This window comes from Poromitra crassiceps (genome assembly GCF_964638095.1).
Source record: "Poromitra crassiceps genome assembly, chromosome: 10".
In the NCBI taxonomy this organism is placed as follows: Eukaryota; Metazoa; Chordata; class Actinopteri; order Beryciformes; family Melamphaidae; genus Poromitra; species Poromitra crassiceps.
The window spans coordinates 19514543-19538055 of record NC_139631.1 but is presented as its reverse complement, the minus strand read 5'-3'; the positions used below and the strand labels follow the sequence as shown (position 1 = coordinate 19538055).

At 42.7% G+C, this 23513-nt stretch overlaps 1 protein-coding gene across 1 annotated transcript in view; it reads right to left on the bottom strand.

The window, feature by feature from the left end:
- Positions 1 to 6250: 6250 nt before the first annotated feature.
- LOC310783093 (transducin-like enhancer protein 4) overlaps positions 6251 to 23513 on the bottom strand; it is a gene marked incomplete at both ends in the record, with an annotated part of 31867 nt that continues 14604 nt past the window's right edge. The window contains 14 exon segments of the mRNA XM_083643882.1: positions 6251 to 6358; positions 6908 to 6984; positions 7205 to 7355; positions 9024 to 9171; positions 10020 to 10267; positions 10590 to 10839; positions 10945 to 11021; positions 11928 to 12115; positions 13296 to 13428; positions 14098 to 14250; positions 14356 to 14409; positions 15151 to 15273; positions 21917 to 22040; positions 22042 to 22115. Of these exon segments, the coding sequence (XP_083500008.1) occupies positions 6251 to 6358; positions 6908 to 6984; positions 7205 to 7355; positions 9024 to 9171; positions 10020 to 10267; positions 10590 to 10839; positions 10945 to 11021; positions 11928 to 12115; positions 13296 to 13428; positions 14098 to 14250; positions 14356 to 14409; positions 15151 to 15273; positions 21917 to 22040; positions 22042 to 22115 (1908 nt within the window).

The window sequence follows — 23513 nt, the reverse complement described above, 5'->3', positions numbered from 1 at the left end:
GTCCCTTTGAATCATTCGAAAGCGTGAAGCTCCTGCAAACCTTTCATCTCGTTACAAGATCACTGCCAAATGTACTCCACCAGATAATCTGACAGACATGTTCCCTCCTATGTACCGCCATCTAAGCTCTTTCACACACAGCCAAGGTGAAATTAGCAAGAAATGAACATTAGCAAATCAGATATGACAAGGGGATTGATAAGGACACAGTAACATGAGTTTAAGTGCAACATTATGAGCCTCATAACTGATATATAATCCCAATCCCATTAAAAATATACAGAGTATTATTAGAGTTTATTGGATAACCTGTTCCCTGAATAGCCAAAGGAACAAATCTCTATCCAGATGAATGTTATTTGAGGGGCCTTATCCTCCCAGTGTGTGATGTGGTACAGTATATACGGTAGCCATGTTATGAAATGCCAGAATGAGTGGTCTGGCTTGTTGGTCATTGTGGAAAAGGCCTGTTGGAGCACTGATGTTTATGCTGTATTTCAATACTGTTTGAAAATGAAGTTTGCTGTCATTGTGAGTAACAAGGTAATGAGATCTTCAGTCTATTGATTCCATGTACATGGCAAAGGTTAATTGTCTGTGTTAGCCATTGTGGTGGTATTGTAGGCTAGTCAGAAGGAGTAGGCTAGCAGTTTACTGCAATCAGCCCTTAGGGTAAGAATCTGTAGTAATAGCCTATAGTGACTCTGATTAATCACTTTCAAAATTGACTGAATGCCCACCATGATATTAAGTTATGAACTGGCCGCTACCTTGCTTGCAATGTAAATATTCACTCTGTTGCACTTCCACCTCTCCCAGAGGGTCCAGTGTACACTGCCAATGCTCTAAAACAGTGATGCTCTGAATTAATTAAGAGAAACTCTGCCAGTGCTCTGCATGTAGAATAATATTTACAGTTTTATTTGTTTACAGTAGGAGGGAATTAACATTGCTTTAGAATACAGCCCACACCCCTGTAGTTACCCTGTAATTACATGTAACTATAATTGACGTTGCTTTAGAATAGGCTACAGCCTGTGCCCCTGTAATTACCTTGTATAATAGATACCCAATAGTTAGGGAATCACTATAAGTTATCCTAAATTGAAATTAAATTGATATGATTATTTCTCATGGGTCATACGGCTGTAATAACAGAATAGGCACCCGGTAGTTACAGAAATAGCTACCATATAATAACAGAATAGGTACCCGGTTACAAAAATAGGTAGGCCTACGGTATAAGTTATTTATAAGTCCCCCATATTCCATAAATTCAGATTTTGTTACCCTGTACTTAACCTGTATGTTCAGATTTTGTTACCCTGTATATACCCTGTAAGTTGCTGGGTGTATTCTAAAGTATCACCAAAAAAAGAAAAGAAAAAGAAAAAGAAAATAAAGTAGTCAAGTATTTTTCCCTTGGATGCAATAATCTCCAAACATCCAAACGTTGTGTGGCCTGTTTGTTTAATCCAACTTTTACGTCTCTCAGGAAAGTGGACAATTTCCAAGCTGCAAGTGCTCTTACTACAAAACGTTGAAGTAGGGTGGCTCATTCCTACATTGCGTCCCCACCTTTTCTCCTTCTGTCCCACTTTTGGCTGTGTGAAGTGCTGCTCTGAGGGCTGTAACAGGAGTATCATTCATTGTAATGGTGCAGCCTCCTCCTCCACAGCCCTCACTCAGATCACTTAATCCACTTCAACTAGTGCGGCTCTGTGCTCTGGATGAACACAGCAGCACGTTCACACATGGGAGGATATTAGACAGAGACTAGCGCTGACCTGTGAGCCTGCACTGAAACGCCACAATAAAACACTTCAAAAACCCTTGTTTCCCAGCTCACTTAACAACTTCGATATGGAGTATGCCTATCATTATACCTCGAGTGGACAAAACAGGTACTGTCACACAGTGCTTTAAAGAGCCACAAAGGGTTTACCAAATAGAAACATGGGAGAACAAATATAGTGGATGGATGACTTCTATAATTCACAGAAATATTAATTATGAGGGTATAGTGCATGATTCTACATGGAAGAAAGCCTGTTCAATCAAAGTTATCCTGTCAAGTGATATTCAAATCAGTTTCTTGTTTAACGACACAAATCTCAGCATTACCTGTCCAAATTATCAAAATAATGACAGTCTACAAAAAAAAGTATAATTCATAATGAAATGGACTTTATAAAAGGTCACAGGTGGGACACTTGGTCTCACAAAGAGGAAAGAGTATCTCTGCCTTTATTAGAATCTTTGGTTAGAGCAGTGATTCCCAACCAGGGGTATGTATACCTCTATACCCCCTGTACTTGGAAAGATTTTGGATTACAATAGATGAGACAAGGACAGTTTGAGGGAGAGCGAGAGGCAGATGACAAACGTCCCAGGAAAGTTTCATGCGATTGCCTAGCTTTAATCAGCGTACTGAAATTTCAGGTGCAAATCATTTGAGGCCATTTTTTGGCTTCACTTTCTGTGAAGTTATCAGGCCGCGTGCAGTTTGCAGGTGCCTTTGCAATGATCAAAGTCAGCCTGTGTCACTCAGTCTGAATTACACTATTTTCATGCCCTGCAAAGCTACCTGTGCAGATACCTACAGCCCTAAAGCCCTAATGGAATTGACCATTTTGAAGACCGGGCTTAGCAACAAAACAAAAAAAGAAAGAAAAAAGTGAATGTGTTGTCACATGATGCACACATGCAGCTGCCTCATGGTCTTGTATTTATTTTATTCCATTTGTTAAGCAATTACAAGTAACAAATTAATATTCAAAAAATACTAACAAAAAATGTAATCGTAGTGATTACTAGTCAGAAAAATTAATGAATCACACACCAAATCTTACTTCACACAATAATTTAATAAAATAAACCACAGACTAGAAAAATTGAGCAAAGGCATTTTGTATTGGAGAAAAAGATCAACTAGCAACAGGAAGTATCTTTCCAGTGTAAGATTGAATTATTACATGTTTACAGTAAATGTATAATCAGTCAAACTAAATGTTCTACACATCATTATTGTACAGGTATGTAACATAATTTCTGTTGTATCGGGTCATGTTAGCCAGCTAACTTGTAACAATCAGTTGAGACGTGTAACACTCAAATTTGACTCCTATATTAGAGTGACTCACTCTGAGTGAGTATACCCAAATATATTTTAATTTTTTTCAATATTAATCTGTATTGAGGTTTCTGAGTATCCCATACAGCAGGTGCCAGCAGATGTTGACTCAAAGAGCAAAAGATACAGCTGAGCAGTAAATGACAGCAAGGCGAGTCTTCATTAGTCTGAAAGTCTAGCTCATTAACAAATACAAAGGTTTTACAAAATAAGAAACAAAATACAGGATAAGGCGAATATTGTGAGAAATCATAATAGCAATATCATAATTAACCAATCTCTCAGAATGTAAATGTATCCGTACAGTATGTGGCTGCCACAAACTACAGAAATGTCTATGTTTCAGGTGTCAGTCATGCCTGCATGTACAAGTAGCCTACTTTCTCTCACTTTCTCAAACCCATGGCCGCACTAGAAAAGGAGCCAAATCATTCACAACAGTGGGTTTACTTTAACTATTGTCAACTCTGTTACATACACTTTTGTACATAATATGTGCCAAAATACATACGTGTCAACATCCAATAAGCCTGCAAACAATAAACTAAACAGAGATCTGTCTGGATCACAGTTGTAGAGATACAATAGAAATAATGAAGAAAATAACAAAAAGTATCCTATATGCTCTTGGCATTTTGTTGGGGGAAAAGTCCATATTTTTCTTCTCAGTGCATTAAATACTGTATCCATCTTATTTAAAAACTGTTTTCCCCACAGATCTGATCTACATTAACCTTTTGCAAAGAGTTTTAAAAACTGTAGAAGCGGTCATACTTCTATAAGTGCGTCCCAGGCAGGCTATCCTAAGATCTGTATATTTTATTAAGAGCTTAATAAGAGCCAGGTACATCTCAATTACGATGAGGTGTGTACTGCTCTCAAGATAAACCATTAGAGAGATTACATTTTGGTCATTTTTGATGACTGAGTAGATCTTTTACAAGTCTTATCTATAACTGCAGGCAACACACTTTCAACGACACTGGACTGAGAGTGTTGTGCGCCTTAAATCGATCTTTAAGCCTAAAGTGAAAACGAGCCACACTGGTTGTAAAAAAGAAGTTTGAGTTTGTGTCCTTGATGTGAAACACCCAGCAGAAGCGCATAGCGGCATAAAGGCACTGTGTTATTTCTACAAGCCGACAGAAGTGGATCCAAGAAGAAGCACTAACACATCTTTGACCAATCAGAGAAATGGATGTGAACAGATCCAAAGGGAAAACCCAGGCAGGGTATGGAGGGCTGATTTATCTCCAACACCAATCAAATACTTATCTGTCTGAGAGAATCCAGTGAGCAGTAAGTGTATTCTGAATTTAAATTAAGGGGCAAAGTCCAAAGGTCAGTCAGGGGTGAGGGCAATGGCACAGAAGGCAATCTTGATTGTTGGTTCAATGCCTATGGAGTAGACTCATTAGAAAACACACACACACACACACACACACACACACACACACACACACACACACACAGACTCAAGCTCTATGACTCTAATAAGATGGATTATGAGAAAAGAAAAACATACATAAAAGAAAACATTTATACTCTGCATGAGGTCATACAGTAGGTACAGTAGGAGCTGCAGTAAAGGGCAATGACACTGATTTTGTCATGTGGGTCGTATGTTATTGCTTTCAGAGCAGCAAGGTTCTGGTTCTGGCTCCGGTTCTGTTCTGGAGTCATGGAACCTTAGTGTTATCTAGCGAACCAGTATTATTACCAGTTTATTTCACACGCATCTTAGACTAAAAAATAGATCTGTGTGAACTGTAAAAATGTAAGGGGCACGTGTGCAAATACAAAGTATTGGGGTAAAATTTGGAGACGATTCGGTCAAAATCTGATACATATTTTATCACAAACAGATTCAGTCATAAACTCCCAAAGGAATGTGTACCCCCCCCCCCCCCCCCCCAGTGCATTGTGTCTGTCAGGCTGTGTATGTGTCTGTGATGAGGGAGGAAGAGACTGAGAGTGAGAAATAATTTATATCAAATATATGAAAATAAACCTTTTTCAGTGGCTTCTGTGTGCTTTAGACTTGTGCAGATTGCAGAATCATTCTTTTTGAAAAAGTCTGACCTTGTTGCTTATTCGAGTCACTTACTGCCTTCACCTTCCTTCTTCCCATCTATAGTATGACACGCCCACTGATGTCATTACGGTTCGCAAAGAAAAAACAGCTATTTTTGGTTTCAGATCAGAACTCTCTTTTCAGGTTCTGAACCAATCTTATTTTCAGTCTGAACATTCCAGCCGGTTCAAAATTAGGTTCGCGAACTGGAACGGGCACTGAACCTTGCTGGTCTGAAAGGCCTATGTTCAGTCTTGGGTAGGAGGAAACATCTGTTCAACATGTTTCTCCATGACTGAGATATTTAGCATCTATTTTAAGTTGAGTTGTATGGTGGTAGCCGGAGACACTACCATACCTAAAAATGATTAACTCTTCAGAAAAACATCTACTGCTGTGTTAAGTATTCAATTTGTATGTATGTAATTTTTCAAATGTATACAGTATGGTAGAATTTTAGATCATGCACCTAAAATAGACAACAATTTGTGTCAAAACATTAAAAAAAAGACAACGTTGGTCTGAGGTATTAACTTAAATCAAGGCAAGAATCAGACCTGCTTGTCAAAAACACCAGTATTCCCCTTTTATAACAAAATAGAGACTACCAATAAAAGCGGTTCAACACAAGCAAACTCACGAAAACATCAATCTTTATGCGAATGTCCACAATTCGCTTTATAAAGAAGTATCACGTGAATGGATCTGTTACTGCAGGCTACCGTCCACTGCAGAACCTGTGTAGATGGAGATTCATGATGGAGATTCATTCATCCTCACAACAACAACAAAAAATTAAAAAACAAAACAAAACAAAAAAAACGGGGGGGGGGGTGTTAACCTGTGTGCTTGGCTCTGCTTGTTTGTTTTGATCCATGACCAGCCAAGAGTTCAAAAGGTCACGGTCCATAAAAGAATCAAAGTGGTTTGGTTTGCTCCATACAAATCCATTTTATACCAATTAAAAAATGTACATAGGGATGGGGATATCACAAAGTGCTTGGGTGGGAGGATGGTTCTGTTGTTTGTTGATTACAGGCCTCCTAGTAGATGACTTCGTAGACAGTCGCCTTCTTGTCTCCTGAGCCAGTCACAATGTACTTATCATCTACGGAGATGTCGCAGCTTAGCACGGAGGACGACTCCTTGGACTGTAAGGAGGAATAAGACACGAGTGAAAATATCAGAGCTCGGTAAGATGAGAGAGAGGAAAGAGATGATGAAGGCTAAGGGGACACATACATTCATGAATACCTGATACTATACCCAAGTTGTATTATGTAAACCATACTTTCTTTTCAAGATATGTATGTAATTGTCTCACACGTGTGTGTCACTGCACTAACAGTATGCTTCTTTCCATTTGACACCCATAACTATAATCCCTGTAAATTTCAACATTTCATGTCACTTTTCCACTACTGAAGATTAAAAAAAAAAAGTTTTGTCAAAAGAAAGGAGAAAAAATGGCCACTGCCGAAAAGACATGGCACTATTGATAGGATTCTTGGTCACAATATACCATTTAGAAGACCCTCTTATCCAAAACAGCTTACAATGAATGAGCAGGGAGGAGTTTGCTGACTCACTCAAAAACACTTGTTGGAAACACATGTGGGGATCTAACCTGCAACCTCTTGGTTATGGGACTCTCTCTCTGTAAGCACTGCTGTTTTTATCTGAAGTTTGGCTCTGATTACCTGGAATATGCTGGCTCCATACGGTGTTCTCCACGCGTTGAGCAGATTGTCCTTTCCTGTGCTCACAAACCACTTCCCTGCAGAGGACGACACATTATGGAAGGAGGCACATTTGAAACATGCCTCTGTTGCCCCAGCAGTGACTCCGTTTAACTAGCTCTGGCATCATACAGTACATTCATAAACACAGGATACATCAACAAACATTTAATACCGGCATATTTTTTGTACAACCACAAAATATTGTACAAATGGTGGACTTGATTGAACTATAAATTCCATGCTGTAGATTCTTACCACAGTGGGCAAATCTGAGTGAGAGCACACAGCTTTCGTGCAAGTGGAGCTGGTACTTGTCAGGTTTGGTGACATGCAGGACCTCCACATTACTGTTCTCCATTCCCACCGCCAGCCACTCGCCCGTCGGACAGTAGCCCAGGGAGAAGATCTGCAAGGAAACCCAGCAGCCTAATTTTAATGGCAGTTACGTATTTTATTCATAGTTTATATGTAATAGTGTAGGCTACAGTCTCATTACTCAGTACTAGAAATTGTATTATTATGATACCTCGTTGGTTTGCCCTCAAGGTCGCAGACACGCTCGCATGCGTAGCGCACGCACAGCTGAGCAATTGTGCACCGTGTGGAAACTGCTGCCCTATTATATTAATAAGATATTAGCGTAAATGAAGATTGTGTGTGTGTGTGTGTGTGTGTGTGTGTGTGGGGGCGGGGGGTACTGGCATGCTGGCAAATGTTCACTGTATACAACACCTTCATAAACATTTCAGATTTCAGTCCTTGACATAGTAATCTGTTGAAACAGAAGACTGTTTCAGTTCCTTAATTCTTATTATGTGAAACACTTCTAGCACTGGCAGAACTTGCAATCATACTTCATGAAATTAAGTGGGCGAATGATCTTGTCAATTTGCATGTTGTTGTTTTTCCAACAATTTCAGATGATGAAGACAGAATACGATACAGGTCATGATCATAATCAGGTTGACCAAGGATGGGTAACCCTATGATAAACCTGATGGTAAAAAGAAATGTGACAATATGAAAACTACTACTGTTTTTCTTCAGAAAACCTACCTAAAATATACCTGTGTATGTTTTGGGCTAGCATCAGCACACGCTCCTCTCTGTGCTTCTCCCTGTCTGCCCTCTGCCTCTCTGAGCTGCCTCTAATGCACACACACCTCCTCCTCTGCACATTTAGGCCACAAAATTGGCCTTTTAAGGGAAATGACAGTAGTGGTCTATTATCGCTTTTTCTTACCTCAAAGAATGATTCTAAAAATTCAAAATTCTAACTGCCTGTATTCCATTGGTGTTAAAAGCATCAATGAGCCTGAAAATTGGAGCACAGGCTGGCAGACCAAGACCACAGCCGTCAGCCACCCCTCGTCTTCAAATCATCTGTCCCACGCTTGAAGAAAAAATCTAATCATAGCACCTGTTAGATAGATAAACTGATAAACAAATGACTGCAGCTTCCCCTTTCATTTACCATTTTAATCAGTCTGCAATGTGCTCTTTAATTGCAAATTAACAGAAAAAACCTGCACAAAACTCCACATACTGTAGTAGTCCTAGCAATAATAGTAATGGGAGTAATAGCAGTAGTGGTGGTGGTACTAGTGATGACTACAGTTAGTACGAGCAGTAATAGTGTGGCGTGTGCATGATGGCACACCAGCTTCTGTAGCTGTCAGGCTGAAGTGGATGGAGTTTGCTGTATGGCGATGGGCGTACGCTGATGTGGGAGCCTAGAAGAAGGGCTCCCGGGTCAGGGCGAGGTCTCTCTCTAGACATTGCTGCGAGATGGCGTTTACGGTGTGCCATGACTGAGTCAACGGACTGTCAAGTTTTCCCCTCTCATCACGGTGTTTTGTTCCAAATAGCCTATTGACATGTGTTTTATGTCTACAACTGAGCTGGAAAAGGAGCACCGAGGCGACGCGCTGGTGAACCAGGAAGAGCGAGCTGGTGAAAGACAAGCCGCTGGGGCAGTGCCCGAAGCTAATGTGATCAGCTACCAGTCTGACAGCATCTTTAACAATATGCGCACAGCAGATACCCAGAGTGTCTGGTTTAGTGTGCTATATACCTGGGAGGTGAAGTCGTGCTGCTGGAGCTGCCGTCCCTCTCTCAGGTCCCAGGACCGGACGGTGTTATCCAGGCCCCCGGTCCACAGTTTGGTCCCATCGTTGGAAATGTCTATACAGCTGGCCCCATCAGTGTGGCCCTGGAACTGCCTGCAGAAAAACACAGCAGCAGGCAGACACACACACCCGACCACAGAGGTGTTTACCAACTGTCTCTGTACTATTAGTGAGGTGTCGTTTTCATTCTCGTCAGCCATCAAATGTTGGTTGGCAAGTAAATGTCACGATTTTTATCTATCATCCCCCTGCAGATTATTTTGTATAGTATAGTACAGTACAGTATAGTATAGTATAGTATAGTATAGTATAGTATAGTATAGTATAGTACAGTACAGTACAGTATAGTATAGTATAGTATAGTACAGTACAGTACAGTACAATACAGTATAGTATAGTATAGTATAGTATATGGTGCCCTGTGCACAGCCGTGCTACTAATCCAGGGTGCAGCTAGAGCAGGAAGAGCATTCAGGAACAAGTAATCCAGTGCACACCAGGAGTGTTATATTGACCTTTTAATTTAATACATGTAAAATATTGGGGTAAACAATGCGTTTCACATCATTGCTAATGCTTGTTGAGGTTGGTTCTTCACTGTGAAGAGCCAACCTCAACAAGCAATGATGAATTTTTTTTACTCAAATTTTTCCAGAATCTACTAGATTACACCTGAAATTTATATGGCCAGATAAAGTCGAGACTTGGGGTATAAGGTTGAGAACTATTACAGTATGTCCCCCCACACACACGCACGCACGCACGCACGCACGCACGCACGCACGCACGCACGCACGCACGCACGCACGCACGCACGCACACACACACACACACACACACACACACACACACACACACACACACACACACACACACACACACACACACACACACACAGGCATACCGCACAAACACTCTCGTACTCCCAGCTCCATACATACCTAACCAGAGTCTGGTTGTGAAGATCCCAGACAGCAATGTTTCCATCGGAGCAGCAGGAGAAGCAGACCTTGGAGTCGGGACTGATGGCCAGAGCGTAGCACGCTGGCGCAGACGAGGTTAGCTCTGCCTTGATCCGTGGAGTGGGTGTGGCCAAATCCCAGATTGACAAAGTACTTGCCTCGCCCCCCACAATGAGTGTCCGCCCATCCGGAAGTAGCCGACAAGAGCGGATGTAGTTATCTCTGTTCTGATGTGACAGACACACACAGAATCATAATAACCAAGCGATTCAGCTATATTTAGAATCAGGAGAGACCATATAACATTTCACTCGGGCGAAATTTTTAAAACAAAATGTAGTTTTTTGGGGGGGTCAAAAATAAATGTTATACGGTCTCCCCTGATTCTAAATATAGCGGAATCGATTGGTTTGACCAAGTAAAACTATTTTAATAAGCATTTGACATGTCTATGGAAAAAAGAATGGCAGATGAAATCCCTTGGGTCGTATGCCTAACCCAGAAAAGGGTGTGACTTTGGCTCTGAGAAACCAGAGTCTCTTCACTCACAAGGCAGTCCAGCTGGGACACAGGGGTCTTGTTGCCGGGGTGACTGATGTCCCACACCTTGACACAGCCCTTGCCGCCGGTGTAGACATGACGTGTTGGGTTACTGATGGTGACAGCGCACACCACCTCCCCGTGGCCAAGAGTATTGATCTGGCGTGCATGCCGCGGGATGCCAGGGCCTATCAATGCATCGGGGGGGAAAGGCACAGGCTGCATTTGTCCATCAGCGCTCACATGGAAAGAGTAGGCTCTGGAGGTGAGAAAAGAACGAAGGAGAGGGAATCATATATATGTTCATTTTGTCAATCTGCTTAGCATGTTTGCACCCTTTAACCTCTAGGAGAGGGATACATACGGTTTTCCACCAGGAATGCCCGACAGGTTGGGAGGAAGGCCAGGGACACGTATGTGGTGGTGAGGATCAAATCCCACCTGCCGAGGGGAGAGAATGACATAGTTTACAGTACAAGCATTTCAAATAATGCAAATACTACGCATTTCAAATAATGCAAATACTACACACACACACACACACACACACACACACACACATGCACGCCCACATGCCCAGCTCCACCTGCACATCACACAACACACAACCTTACAGTTGTTTAAAATTAAGTTAAAATTAACCACCTTTTAAAATAAGACACTGGCTTTTAATGCCCTGAATTCCAATGTGTTCTGTACTGAATACATCATAAACCACAAAGCACCTGTCTAACCAAAAGTTAGGCTACAGTACTGTATATGCCTAGTAGCCCCTTACTCTATCAAGCCAACACAGTCTCACAGAAAATTGTGAAATAACATTGGTCCGCAGCAAAAAACGTTACAGTTTAACAATAACGGCTCTAAAATTGTTAGTTGGTAAAGTTTTTGGAATGGTAGTTTCGAAAGGTGAGGTTTAGGCATGGGGGGGTGGTAGAGGTTAGGTTTAGGGTTATGGGGTTGAAGGGGAAGGGGGTCTCTGATGCTCCCACCCACCTCCCACCTCCCTTATAACCTAATTATTTAATTCCAACCCCCCCCCCCCCCCCCCGCCCCCCGCAACCCCCCCCCCCCCCCCCCCCCCGCCCCCCGCCCGCAAAACACACGTTACCATCTAACAATTTTAGAGCCGTTATTGTTAAAGAGAGACTACAAACCAATGATGGTAGTGATAGTGATTTTGTTAATCTATTTTCTTTTTCTGTTTATTGATTTGAATATTAGTATTCAATCCAACAAAGTATGAGTTCAAGTTAAATTTCCATTTCAAGTTCAAGTTAAGCTAATATCGTAATTCGTTTTGTATATGTATATACATACTGTACATGTATGTGTGTGTATGGGTACCACTTGTGTGCGTCCATAAGCCGCCACAGCAGCGGCAGCCACTGCGCTCATCTGTGGGGAAATGTTATGCAGGCCGGTGTAGGCCACTCCTGCACCAGTCAGCTCTCCATTCAGGCCAGGATGGGGCATCATCCCGAACGCACCCGGGTAGGAGCAGGGAACTGCCAGCGGCGTGCGCAGGCCCGGGACTGGAAGACAAAACACTGTCTGATGCAAGTGTGCAGCGCTGTACTCATCAAAATATTGATTGCGGTTTTGATAGCCTTGTTAGTGTTAGGGCATACCGATGATACCATTTGGGGGGATGTGCAGTAATGGGCAGGTTCCTGTTTTGCACAGAAACAAATTGAATAGCTGTCAGGGAATCATAATTTTCACTTTCTCTAAGTAGGTGTGTATACATGCACAATTACTTGAGACAGATATTTCTGCTGTCTCCCTGCTTAATTCTCCCTCGATTTTAGGCTACTCAAGTCAAGTGGCAACAAGTGACTTTTTTTGTTTGCTTGTTAAATCTAGGCACATGATTATCTCTCGACACAGGGCCAGCTTCTTCTCAACTGCCATTCGCCTCTTCAATAAGACCCGAAAGCCCCCACAAATCAGGACTTTATCACTCCTTCCCACTCTGAGCACAACCAACCCTGCAACGGGATGGGGTCTACCCCCATGGACATTATCCCACAGACACTATCCTGAACCCACCACGCACCCTCCCCCACTATATGTCACTTTAAATGACTTTTTACTTTGCACTTTATAATTTTGAAATTGTTTTCTGTTTGCTCCATCTTCTGCTGTTGATGTGACTGCTGCACTGCATACTTGCACTAAGTCAAATTCCTCGTTTGTAATCTAATTACTCATCATGGCTATATGAATCTTGAATCAGGTGCAGCGCGAAACAGTGATCTATAATGATTTTTCACAGAACTTCCTTTATTAATCCTGTTCAATTGAAGAGCTCATTTACAACACAATCCAGTTTGAAAATAAGAAATCATCACCTTGACATTCACAACATTAAATTTATCCAGTATGTAAAAGGGGCGATTACTTTGTCAACAGGGGGCTTAAGTTCTCTACTTTTCTTGAGATCATAATTTGAGCTGTCAGTCATTTTTCTTTAGTGGATATGTGTGGATATCTCATTTTTGAACAGGATTCTTCAATTCATAATAATGTTTTACAGATATTTTAATGCTTAAAAAGCTTACAAACTGGAGTTTGTAACAACTTATATGTTCAAAATTATTATCGTTTCAATCCAAACAACCAATATTTTCACATGTCTCGTATTTTATTGATGAATGCAGAAGAGTTTTTGTGCTCTGTGAAACTGAAAGAAATAGTGAATGTGAGACTCACCCAGGGACTCCACTCCTGGAGGTTTCCCAGGTGTGGGCCTCAGGCCGGGGGTGGAGGTGCTGCTGGGGGTGGGAGCATCAGACCGTGGGGTGGGGGTGCTGGACTTGGACACGGGCGTAGTGGACTTCTCATTCTAGACAGAAACAAAGGAAAGACATTCTTACTCATAACAGGGCTTAATGTGTCTAATCCATCACATCAGACGGAGCAGATATTCCTATGCAGCAGTGATGAATCCTGACATGAACTTGGTGGGTTTAGAGCAAAAGGGCCATTAATGATGTTTTCCTAATTTCCATAATCAATTTCCTAACCAAATTTAAATAATTTCATCTATCCGGCTGCACCTGGCGTGGATCGACAGCGTGGACGACGCAGAGAGACGGCGAATCAACCCAGAGAGTGAAGTGGGCCGAAACCAGCTACTGATTGGTGTGAGCTTGCCATAATTGCAACCCACGGTCATGCTGAGGTTAACACAACAGTCTGAACAGTCCAAACAAACATTGTTCAGTTCTAGTTTGTGGTGGTCTTTGGGGTGCTAAAGGAAGCCAGTGAAAACTTAAATGAAAAACACCCGACACAACGAGATTAAAACTAATGAGCTGGAATATTATGACAATTGATTAGATAAGCACATTGAAAGACCCCAGCTGTAACATTTCGCATTTTAACCCTTGTTCTCTTATAAGTCTTGCTATGATTATTTCTTCTTCGTTTTAAAATTTCAACGTCTCAAACTAAAAAACATAAGAAGTATGAAAAAGAAGACCAGAAAGCTGTTATTACCCATAAGACTCACAATATTAATCTCTTTGGACTTGGATGAAGGTGTGCTACTGGACGAAGCGATGGAGGAGGGACTGACGGGCGGGTCCTTCTTTAACAGCCGACTCTTGTCCAATCCATTTTCCTGAGGGGAGTGGGCGGGACTTCCTCTAGGAGAGACCGGATCCTGCGGTGAGTGGAGGGGAAGGTGAGAGAGGTAGATGGGACATATGATGGACAAGTTGTTCTGATTGAGTAAGACAGTCTATTCTATGCCCAAAACATTTCTTACCTCATTGGAGACATCCACTACCAAGTTGTCATCACTCTTCTCTCCATCACTTTCCTGTGAAGGACACGAGAAACACACTACATACATTGCTCCATTTTGTTGTGGCAAATACATTGGCAGGATTTGTGTGTTTCAAATTCAAGAATTTGACTCAAATACCTCCCATATCACCTACTGCAACTTACATTATTCAGTCCACTCTAAAAGTATTCTTGGAAGGCACATAATCACAGCACATATCATAGCACAAAACTTTCTACAAAAAAAGACACAAGATTATTATTGTGTCATTCTTCTATGATTCACCTTTTTGTATTGGAGTGTTTTACACAGTAGATGAATCAGTCAAAATGGCTGCACCTGTGGCATCCTGATGGCTCATTTTGGGTAATAAGGCTCTTACTGTGAAACAGCAACACCTGGGTTCAAAGCTACAACCTTTGTCACATGTAATCTCTCTCTCTCTCTCTCTCTCTCTCTCTCTCTCTCTCTCTCTGTCTCTCTCTTGTATTGGACAGACAGTTGACTGTCAACTGTCCAATAAAGCAGAACTGCAGAAAATAATGTCTGCATTCGAGACTATCTGGTGTCTCGGTGGAATAAAAGTATCACATGTAATCCTCTCTCACCCCCATCTCTTCTGCCTCTCTTAATTGTACAATCTGTTATTGTTATTGTTTATTGTTATTGTTGGGTGCATTGTAAATCCAATCTGACGCTATACACTAAATTAAGAACGCGGCTGTTCGCTGTATTCCAAAAGCGCTCGTTATAACAATAAAAGCAGTTGCTCACATAGCGTGTAGAGGCCAGCTCCTTATCATCTGTCTTGTGTTTCTTGCTGTCGGAGGAGTAATCAGTTGAACTGCGGTGCTTCTCTCCGGCACGGAAACTGGCTGAGGGAGAGACGGACGAGCTCTGCAAGAAATCAGTACAGTATTCTGAACAGGGTTTGGGGAAAAACACGTACTTTGATTATTTTAATGGTTAGTATTGATAATAACAATGTAGCCTACATTGTTATTATCAACCCAATCAAAATTTAAGGACTTGGCTTTCAATGTCTTGTTTGGTGAAATATGAGGACTCTAATTTGGCATGTTTTGGGGTAAAGCATTAACCTGATGCTGCCAGATGGTTTGTTTCACAGAACCATCTGGGAACTCGATCTTGGAAACTGGTTAAAATGGCAGGCACTTTCAAAAGGTACTAGGCAGGTGATTGGATGAACATCTGTCTATCATGGGCTAGTCTCGCTGGCCATCCTCCTCTCCCTTCCGTCTGAGGAGTCTAGCGCCGCAGCTGTCCATAGTGGGATTGGGCGGCGCTTAGCGGCAGTGCCCTTGGAAAATAGTTTCAAACAATCCAACTTGCCGTTTTCAGCGTGTAGCAACGAGCTAGCGTGTAGGTTTCTGCCGTTAGCTTGCTAGCTAGTTAGCGTTGTTGTTTTCACTGAGGTGGCAGGGCACTATTTACAGCGATTGGTCGGAGCCAATGACAGAGCTTGTAATAAGCCGGGAATAATTAAATATTCATCACAGTGTTTTCATCTGGATGTAAAAATATTGATCCTAGGACAGTAAGAGGTCCAGAGAGCTGAGGCATATTCATGCATTTCAATGCTGTGTATTTATTTATCTTTTAAATCAAGTACTTTATTTTCAAGGCCATCCAATCATTTTCAAAAACTCAAATCTTATTTTTCTCAAATCCGCAAACTTTAAAGGATTTACACGGCCTGTGGGAACCTGGGCAAAGTATTAGTCAGTATTAAAGGAACATGCCATCGCCAACATTTTGGGAGATTTGCCTATTTGCCATATTCTCGATAGTAAGACAAGAATATAGATTCCCTTCTCTTCTCTGTGCGTGCAATAGAAAAGTAGCGACGTGCCCTACTGCTAGTTAGCTTGGCACAATGAATGAAGATTCATTCAAGAAGAGAAGGGTATCTATCTTGTCATTGTGAATATGGCAAATAGGTGAATCTCTCAACATATTTGTTATGTTCCTTTAAGTCTGATGGAGGTTGGTGTGTATATACTGTACAGTACGAAAGTCTCTCATGATGACATATGACCTTATGACCTGCTATTAAAGCTTGAATCAAATCAAAGATTATTACAAATCGTGTTGTATATGTTAGGATTTCCATTTAGAAATGTCCATTTAGAGTAAATTTTATGCAAATGCAACTAAATTTAGCCAAATCTGGCATTTGAGTGCAGAGCCAGACAGGGACGCTAACACAAAGTAACTCACTGACAGTTTGACATATGACTATGAACTCTACAGCATTATTTTTGAAGGTTCTTTTTTTGGTCCAGTGATGTCTCTATTTTCTTAATAAAATATGGCATCTTTTAAATAGCATTACTTAAGCATGAATCCTCTTTTCGAAGCAAAGATCAAAATAATAACTAAACATTTCCTCTCTTGCTCTGTTTGTGTCGCTCTTGATCTCTCTCTCTCTCTCTCTAGCTGTCTCATTGGAAGGTGCTCCTTACCCGGCAGACGATGGACAGAAAGAGGAAGAGAGGAGGAGGACCTTTCACTCGACCTTTCCACTAACTCACGCTTGTAACCTTTCCACTGGCCTTTGCCGTGCTGCAAGTGTTGATGACAAAGAATGTGTGGGTGAGGAGGGGTGGGGGTGTGTGTGGGGGGGGGAGGGTGTCACTTCAACCTGTTTACATTTCAGTACTCCATGTGCACACAATGAAGAGATGTGTGTACAGGTGTGTGCACTTGTCTCTCGAGACAGAGCAGGTTGAGGACATTGATCCTCTCTCTCTCTCTCTCTCTCTCTCTCTCTCTCTCTCTCTCTCTCTCTCTCTCTCTCTCTCTTGCTCCAGACTGGTTAGATTAATTGCAAATTAGCTCTTTCAAAATCATCAATGCAAGTTAATTTTACTGCGGAGACAAATGAAGGTGCTGATGGCAGTAGAAGCAATGTGCGTGTGTGCAGAGATGGGAAGTAACTAAGTACAAATACTTCGTTACTGTACATAAGTAGGATTTTCAGGTATCTGTACTTTACCGAGTCTATTTATTTTTCGGACAACTTACTTTTACTCCCTACATTTTAACACAAATATCTGTACTTTCTACTCCTTACATTTTCGAAACAGGATCATTAACGTTTGATGATGTAACACTGTCTGTCTCTCTCATCTCGTGCTCTCAGATTTCATGCATTATGTGTATCTTTTTTGTGGAAAAACCATATCCCACATATTATTCATCAAAGTAGTGTTATACATCTTAAAACATGTTTGGAGGGGGATCTGCTAAATTTAATAGTCTTCGAAATCATATTACTTATTTGGAGGCGTGTCTGTCTGCCTGTCTGTCTGGAGTTGCATTGTGACATCATTGGTGATGTCACACAATGTCATAAATCACTAGATGTACAGTTCTAGATGGCTCAGCCATCTACAACCAGGTCAGGCCAGGTCGCTACCATAGTGATGTCATAAATCACTGATGATGTCACAGATGATGTCAACAGTGATGTCACTCGAGAAATTGTGATGTCATCATTGATGTCACTTGAGCAATTGTAATGTCATCAGTGATTTAACTTGAGCAAATCGTCTTCTGTTTGAGACACATTCAGTGATGTACTCTGACAGACCTGAAGAAATGGCTGCTAAAGCAGAGCATGACTTGCAGCTCCACTATTCTGCAGACGCAGGAGACCTGGACAAACTGAGGACCCTGCTGCAGCAAAACCACTTCAGAAGGCTGATCAATAATGTGTACCCCAGCAGCCATCTGGGGCTCGCAGCCTGGGAGGGTCATGCTGCCTGTGTGGCCTACCTGATCACCCAAGGTGCCCAAGTAGACCTAGCTGATATCATAGACTGCACGCCTCTCTACGAGGCCGTGTACCACGGTCACCTGGACTGTGTCCGGATCCTCCTGGAAGCCGGGGCTGACCCCAACATAAGGAGGGTAAAAGACTACACCCTGGTCTACTATGCTGCCAAGGCGGGAAGGCTGGGTATACTGCAGCAACTCATCAGGTTCCGTGCTGCTGTTGACATGGACAACGTTCACACCCTCACAAGGTCTCCTCTCTACATCAGCGTTAAACGCAACCACCTGGACTGCTTCCGCCTGCTGCTCCAAGTCGCTGGCGTTCTGCCCCGTGATGTGGCTTCTCGTCTGATCGAGGTGGTGCTGTGGTGGAGTTGCCAGGCGGCCTTTGTCCAGCTGCTGCTAGACCACGGCGCTGGTGAACAGGGAGCAGGCACAGCTGGAGGTGTGGGTGGATCCCGAGGCGCTCAGGGTCTTTGTTGAGGCCACGAGATGTCCTCCCAGTCTGGCCCACGTCTGTCGCATCCGGATTCGCCAAGCACTGGGCACACATCGCCTGAACCAAGTCCACTCCCTCCCACTAACACAAGTGATGAAGGACTTCGTGCTCCACCAAAACTGACTTGAAGGACTGTCAGTTTATTTATTTTCATTTGCTAGATTGAGTTCTTCAGTGACTGTGTTTCAAACAAATCCAGGACCAGAGATTAAACACCATCAGCATACACCACCTGTATCCAATCTTACTGCTATAATTGGAGAGCTGTCTGTCCGTGTGCTTGGTTCATCGTCTCCAGGCGCACCTAAACCCACACACCTCTGTGACAGGTGCACCTACACCCACACATCTCTATGACAGGCGCACCTACACCCACACACCTCCGTGACAGGCGCACCTACACCCACACACCTCTGTGGGAGTGTGAGGTGCTAACACCAAGGACATTAAGGCACAGATGTTCATGCAATTCACACAAACTGTACCCTGTGGACTGTTGCCAAGGCAACTGTCGACCACCGACAAGGGGCTTATTGGTTTCATGAAGAGTGACTGTTAGTCGCCATGTCAAAGAGCAGCTCTGTGTGTGTGTGTGTGTGTGTGTGTGTGTGTGTGTGTGTGCGCGCGCGTGTGTGTGTTATTGCAGTGCACTAATGACAGGCATTCATCATTCTGGTCTCTCTATCCCTACCACTGATTTCTGACGTCCTGCACGCACGCACGCACACACACACACACACACACACACACACACACACACACACACACGCATGCTGCTAATCGCTCCCATCATGGTGCCTACAGCTCTAAGAGTGTGTGGAGGAGGATATGGCTACATGGGGGGCAGGAGATAACATATTAAACATTCCTCCTGTCTCCACCTACTCCAAAGCCCCAGTGAACACAGCCTGCTAAACAGCCTATGTGTGTGTGTGTGTGTGTGTGTGTTTGTGTGCGGATGATAGGTTCACCAGTAGAGCTCAGACTGCTGGAATAAAGGAATGCTAATCTGCTCATTGAGTATTCAGCAAACCAAATGTTTGCCTTGGGAAAAAGCTCTGCTTAAGGGACTAATTACTACAAGCACTGGATGTAACGTTTCTTTATCAGCTGCTGCTGCCTTCCTCACTTCGCCAGCCAGCCTTGCACTTATTGTTTGGCTCATGTTACGGTTTCACTTTCACTTGCATTATTCGTGCTAATTTACGTGTGTGTGTGTGTGTGTGTGTGTGTGTGTGTGTGTGAGATTCATGTTGTAATTATTTCAGGGATAATGTAAACAATGGTAGCAATAACACTACAATTACATTACAATTACACTTGTCATCATGTTTGTTCGTAACAAATGACATTAATTGTAATATACCCAACTCACATCAACATCCGTGTGCAAAAGGAAGAGAGAAAGGAATGACTTACCTTGACCGAGTCTCTGTCTGAGGAGGTGGAGGAGAAGAGACAGAGAGAAAAGACAGAGACAGAATAACATACTGTAGCTGATTAAAAGCATTTCATTCACAACCACAAGACAACATGCACAAAGACGTGTGCTACAGTAGTTAGTACACAGATGAAGCAGAGAAATGAACTTCCCTTCTCCCTCATGCCCTCAAGCCCTTCCGTGTTTTCCTTCTATGAACTGATAGCTACGCCTGACATGAAGGAAAAATAGGGCAAAAAGTTGATTACAGTCATTCAAATCTTCCCAGTTCTTCAATTTTTATTTTCAGTTATCCAATTACAATGATCACTAGGCTACCTAATTAGCCCTTTCCATCTAGCTATGTTAGCTCATTAAAACAACATCACTTTATGACAAGGCAATAAATACCAAAGCAGCAAGAAATAGGCTACATGACTGCATCGTTCAGTCAGAGTAGAGGAACCCATCAAGCAAGTGGCTCGCAGTAGTCACCAGATTATGTCATATGGCAGTTTGCCTATCAAATCAATACAGTGTATTGGCTAACGTTACTCAGCAGATGGAAGCGGTGTCTGGGAAGCTCTGTAGATCCTCAGACCTGATTAGACAAGCAAGTTGAAGTAGCAAATCCACGTGCTTCAGCATCAGCCGTAGCCTACAACTGCTTTGGGATTCAACACCCTGACATTGTTCCCCTGAGCTGGAAAAGCAGCTATAGATCTGTCTTTTTGAGTCAGCTTTGAGAAATAAAGTGGCCATAGGGTCGAAACAGAGGGCAAGTTGGCAGCAGTGCATGCATGCATTAGCATAATGACATGGGCAAGTAGTTGTCAGCACAGAGACGTGTTTATTAAAAAAGCTCTAAAAAAACAACAAGCAAATAATGTACTCCCTTCCTCCCTCCTCTCCCTCACCCTTTCTCTCTCTCTCTCTCTCTCTCTCTCTCTCTCTCACACACACACCACACACCACACACACACCACACACACACACACACACACACACACAGCATAGAGATGAGATTGCATTTCTATTGATTCTGCTGCCTAATGGAAGTAAGTATTACCTGAGGTAGCAGCTTTACAGAGCTACAGGGCAAGGTTAACTGCTCTATTGCACTGTAAAAAGCCCTCACAACAAAGCTGTAACAGAGTCATTAAGGGCAACCACACACTGTGTCTGTGTCTCTCCCTCTCACCCACCCACACACACACACACACACACACACACACACACACACACACACACACACACACACACACACACACACACACACACACACACACACACACACACACACACACACACACACATCAACACAAACACACACAGTGTAATTACTGCTTGAGCTCAAAGTAAGCTGGGAGAAGAATTAGTGGCATTCTCAGTGTACAACAGAAAAGTGGCATGGCAAATCAGTGTCACACTGATTCCTAACTGGACACGATGCGAACGAGCAAACAGATTGATTCAGTTTTTACGACTGTGCCCGCTAAGCAGAGCCGTGCTCATAAGGAGGCATTTTCAGCTCAGTCAGTCAGTCCGGGAGGGGAAAGTGAGGTGAGCGTCATGATCCTGTACAGGATCTGTTCTTGTTACCAATGAAGATGTTCTAACCTGCTCCATGTGTCAGCGAACAGGCTAAGCGACGTGTCGCCTTTACTTCCTGACAACGGCATTGTGCATCACACACAGCCACAGGCCACATTTCTCTCTCTCACCCGTATAAACACACACACACACACACACACACACACACACACACACACACACACACACACACACACACACACACACACACACACACACACACACACACACAAAGCAGGCCTACCTCTCTGGTGCTGGCTGTTGTCATGGTGTTTCCTGTGGTCTTTGAGTGGCAGCTGGTGACTGAGGGCGGAGGAGAGAGCCAGCAGGCCAGGGGGGGGCGGGGGGCAGGGGGGGGCTGCAGGCCGCTGGGTGAGGTGTGAGCGGCACGGGGAGGGCGTGTCCATGAGCCTGGAGCTGCTGCTGCTGAACACACACAATCCACCAACAAATGACACATTTCATTGTTGTGCTGTCACGAAATATATAGCTATATTATCATATATATTCCTATAACAAAATTGCCTAGGCGGTCGGTGACTGTTAGTCACAATTTGCATCACAATTTGCGTCACATTTTGTGTCACGATTTTGGTCATGTTTTGGTCATATTTATTACATCATCACTGTGACACATCATCAGTGTCTGTGGCATCACTGATGATGTCACCATCTCAAAGCCACTACTGACCCCTCCTCTAATGCCCGGATGTAAACAAACCAGGCATGTGTTAGTGGGAGTGGACCATTGGCTGTAACGTTAGTAGTCAAAGGAGCGGAAGAGAGATGGCATCTCATAAAACCAGTGCAGTTTGGCAGTATTTTGATCCACTATATGAAAATATGGTTATATGTAGGCTGTGTCAGATCAAACTGGCTCATAACGTTAACTACTCGACCGACATTCAGCACAGGCATGTCGACACCAGGACAGCAGGACTTGATGCTATAGCATTGCTAACGCGTTTTAGTCAGACAAGCTAACGCGTTAGCCACTTCCACTTAACTTTGTTGAACGTAAAGGCTAGTTAAATGGACTATATTTAGCCTGAATACATGTTTTCTGATGTGCAATGTTCATAAACAGCGCAAGATGTGAATATTGACGATTATGATGAACGAAATGAACGGTTTCAAATGGCTCTTAAATACACGCAATCTTTTTTCAGATCTTGTAGATTAAATTGTGGTCAGTTTTGTCTGTTTTCTGAGTGTTTTCTTACTTATAGACTGGACTAGTCTAAGTTAAACAAAATAGACTAGTCATCAGGGAAATTAGTCGCCACCTGCATCCCTAACGTCTTTCGTGGGGCACCGCTTCAGCGGTTCATCGTCTCTAGAGTCTCCACCTAAGATTGAGTGCACGTAGGGTGCGAAAATTCTAGTATTATCAAAGGAGCGCTACTGGGTATCACAAAAGTCCACAGCAGGAAGCACTCAACAGATGCTGCTATAGACGGTTTTCACCAGAGCGCAACCCCACAGCACTTCCTTTTTCTCAGCATTCGGCAAACTGCAGAAATATTCACTCGACATTGTTACTTTTGTTTTTGCTGCTCAGCTGTATAGACGGTTTTCACGGAATGGTCAATCCTGCACTTGAATGTTTTTTTTTCTTTTATATCCATAGCAAACACTGCAACAGGAAGTGAGCGGGGGTTCAATTTAGAATGTTTTTGTTGTCAAGTTAAAACCATCTATAAGAAAAAAAACATCTGAAGCACTCTGTTGTGAATGAACACAACATATTTAAAGCCTTTATTTCATATTAGCAATATTTAAATCATGTTTTGCCCCATGGTAGATGAAGACATTGTAAAAAAC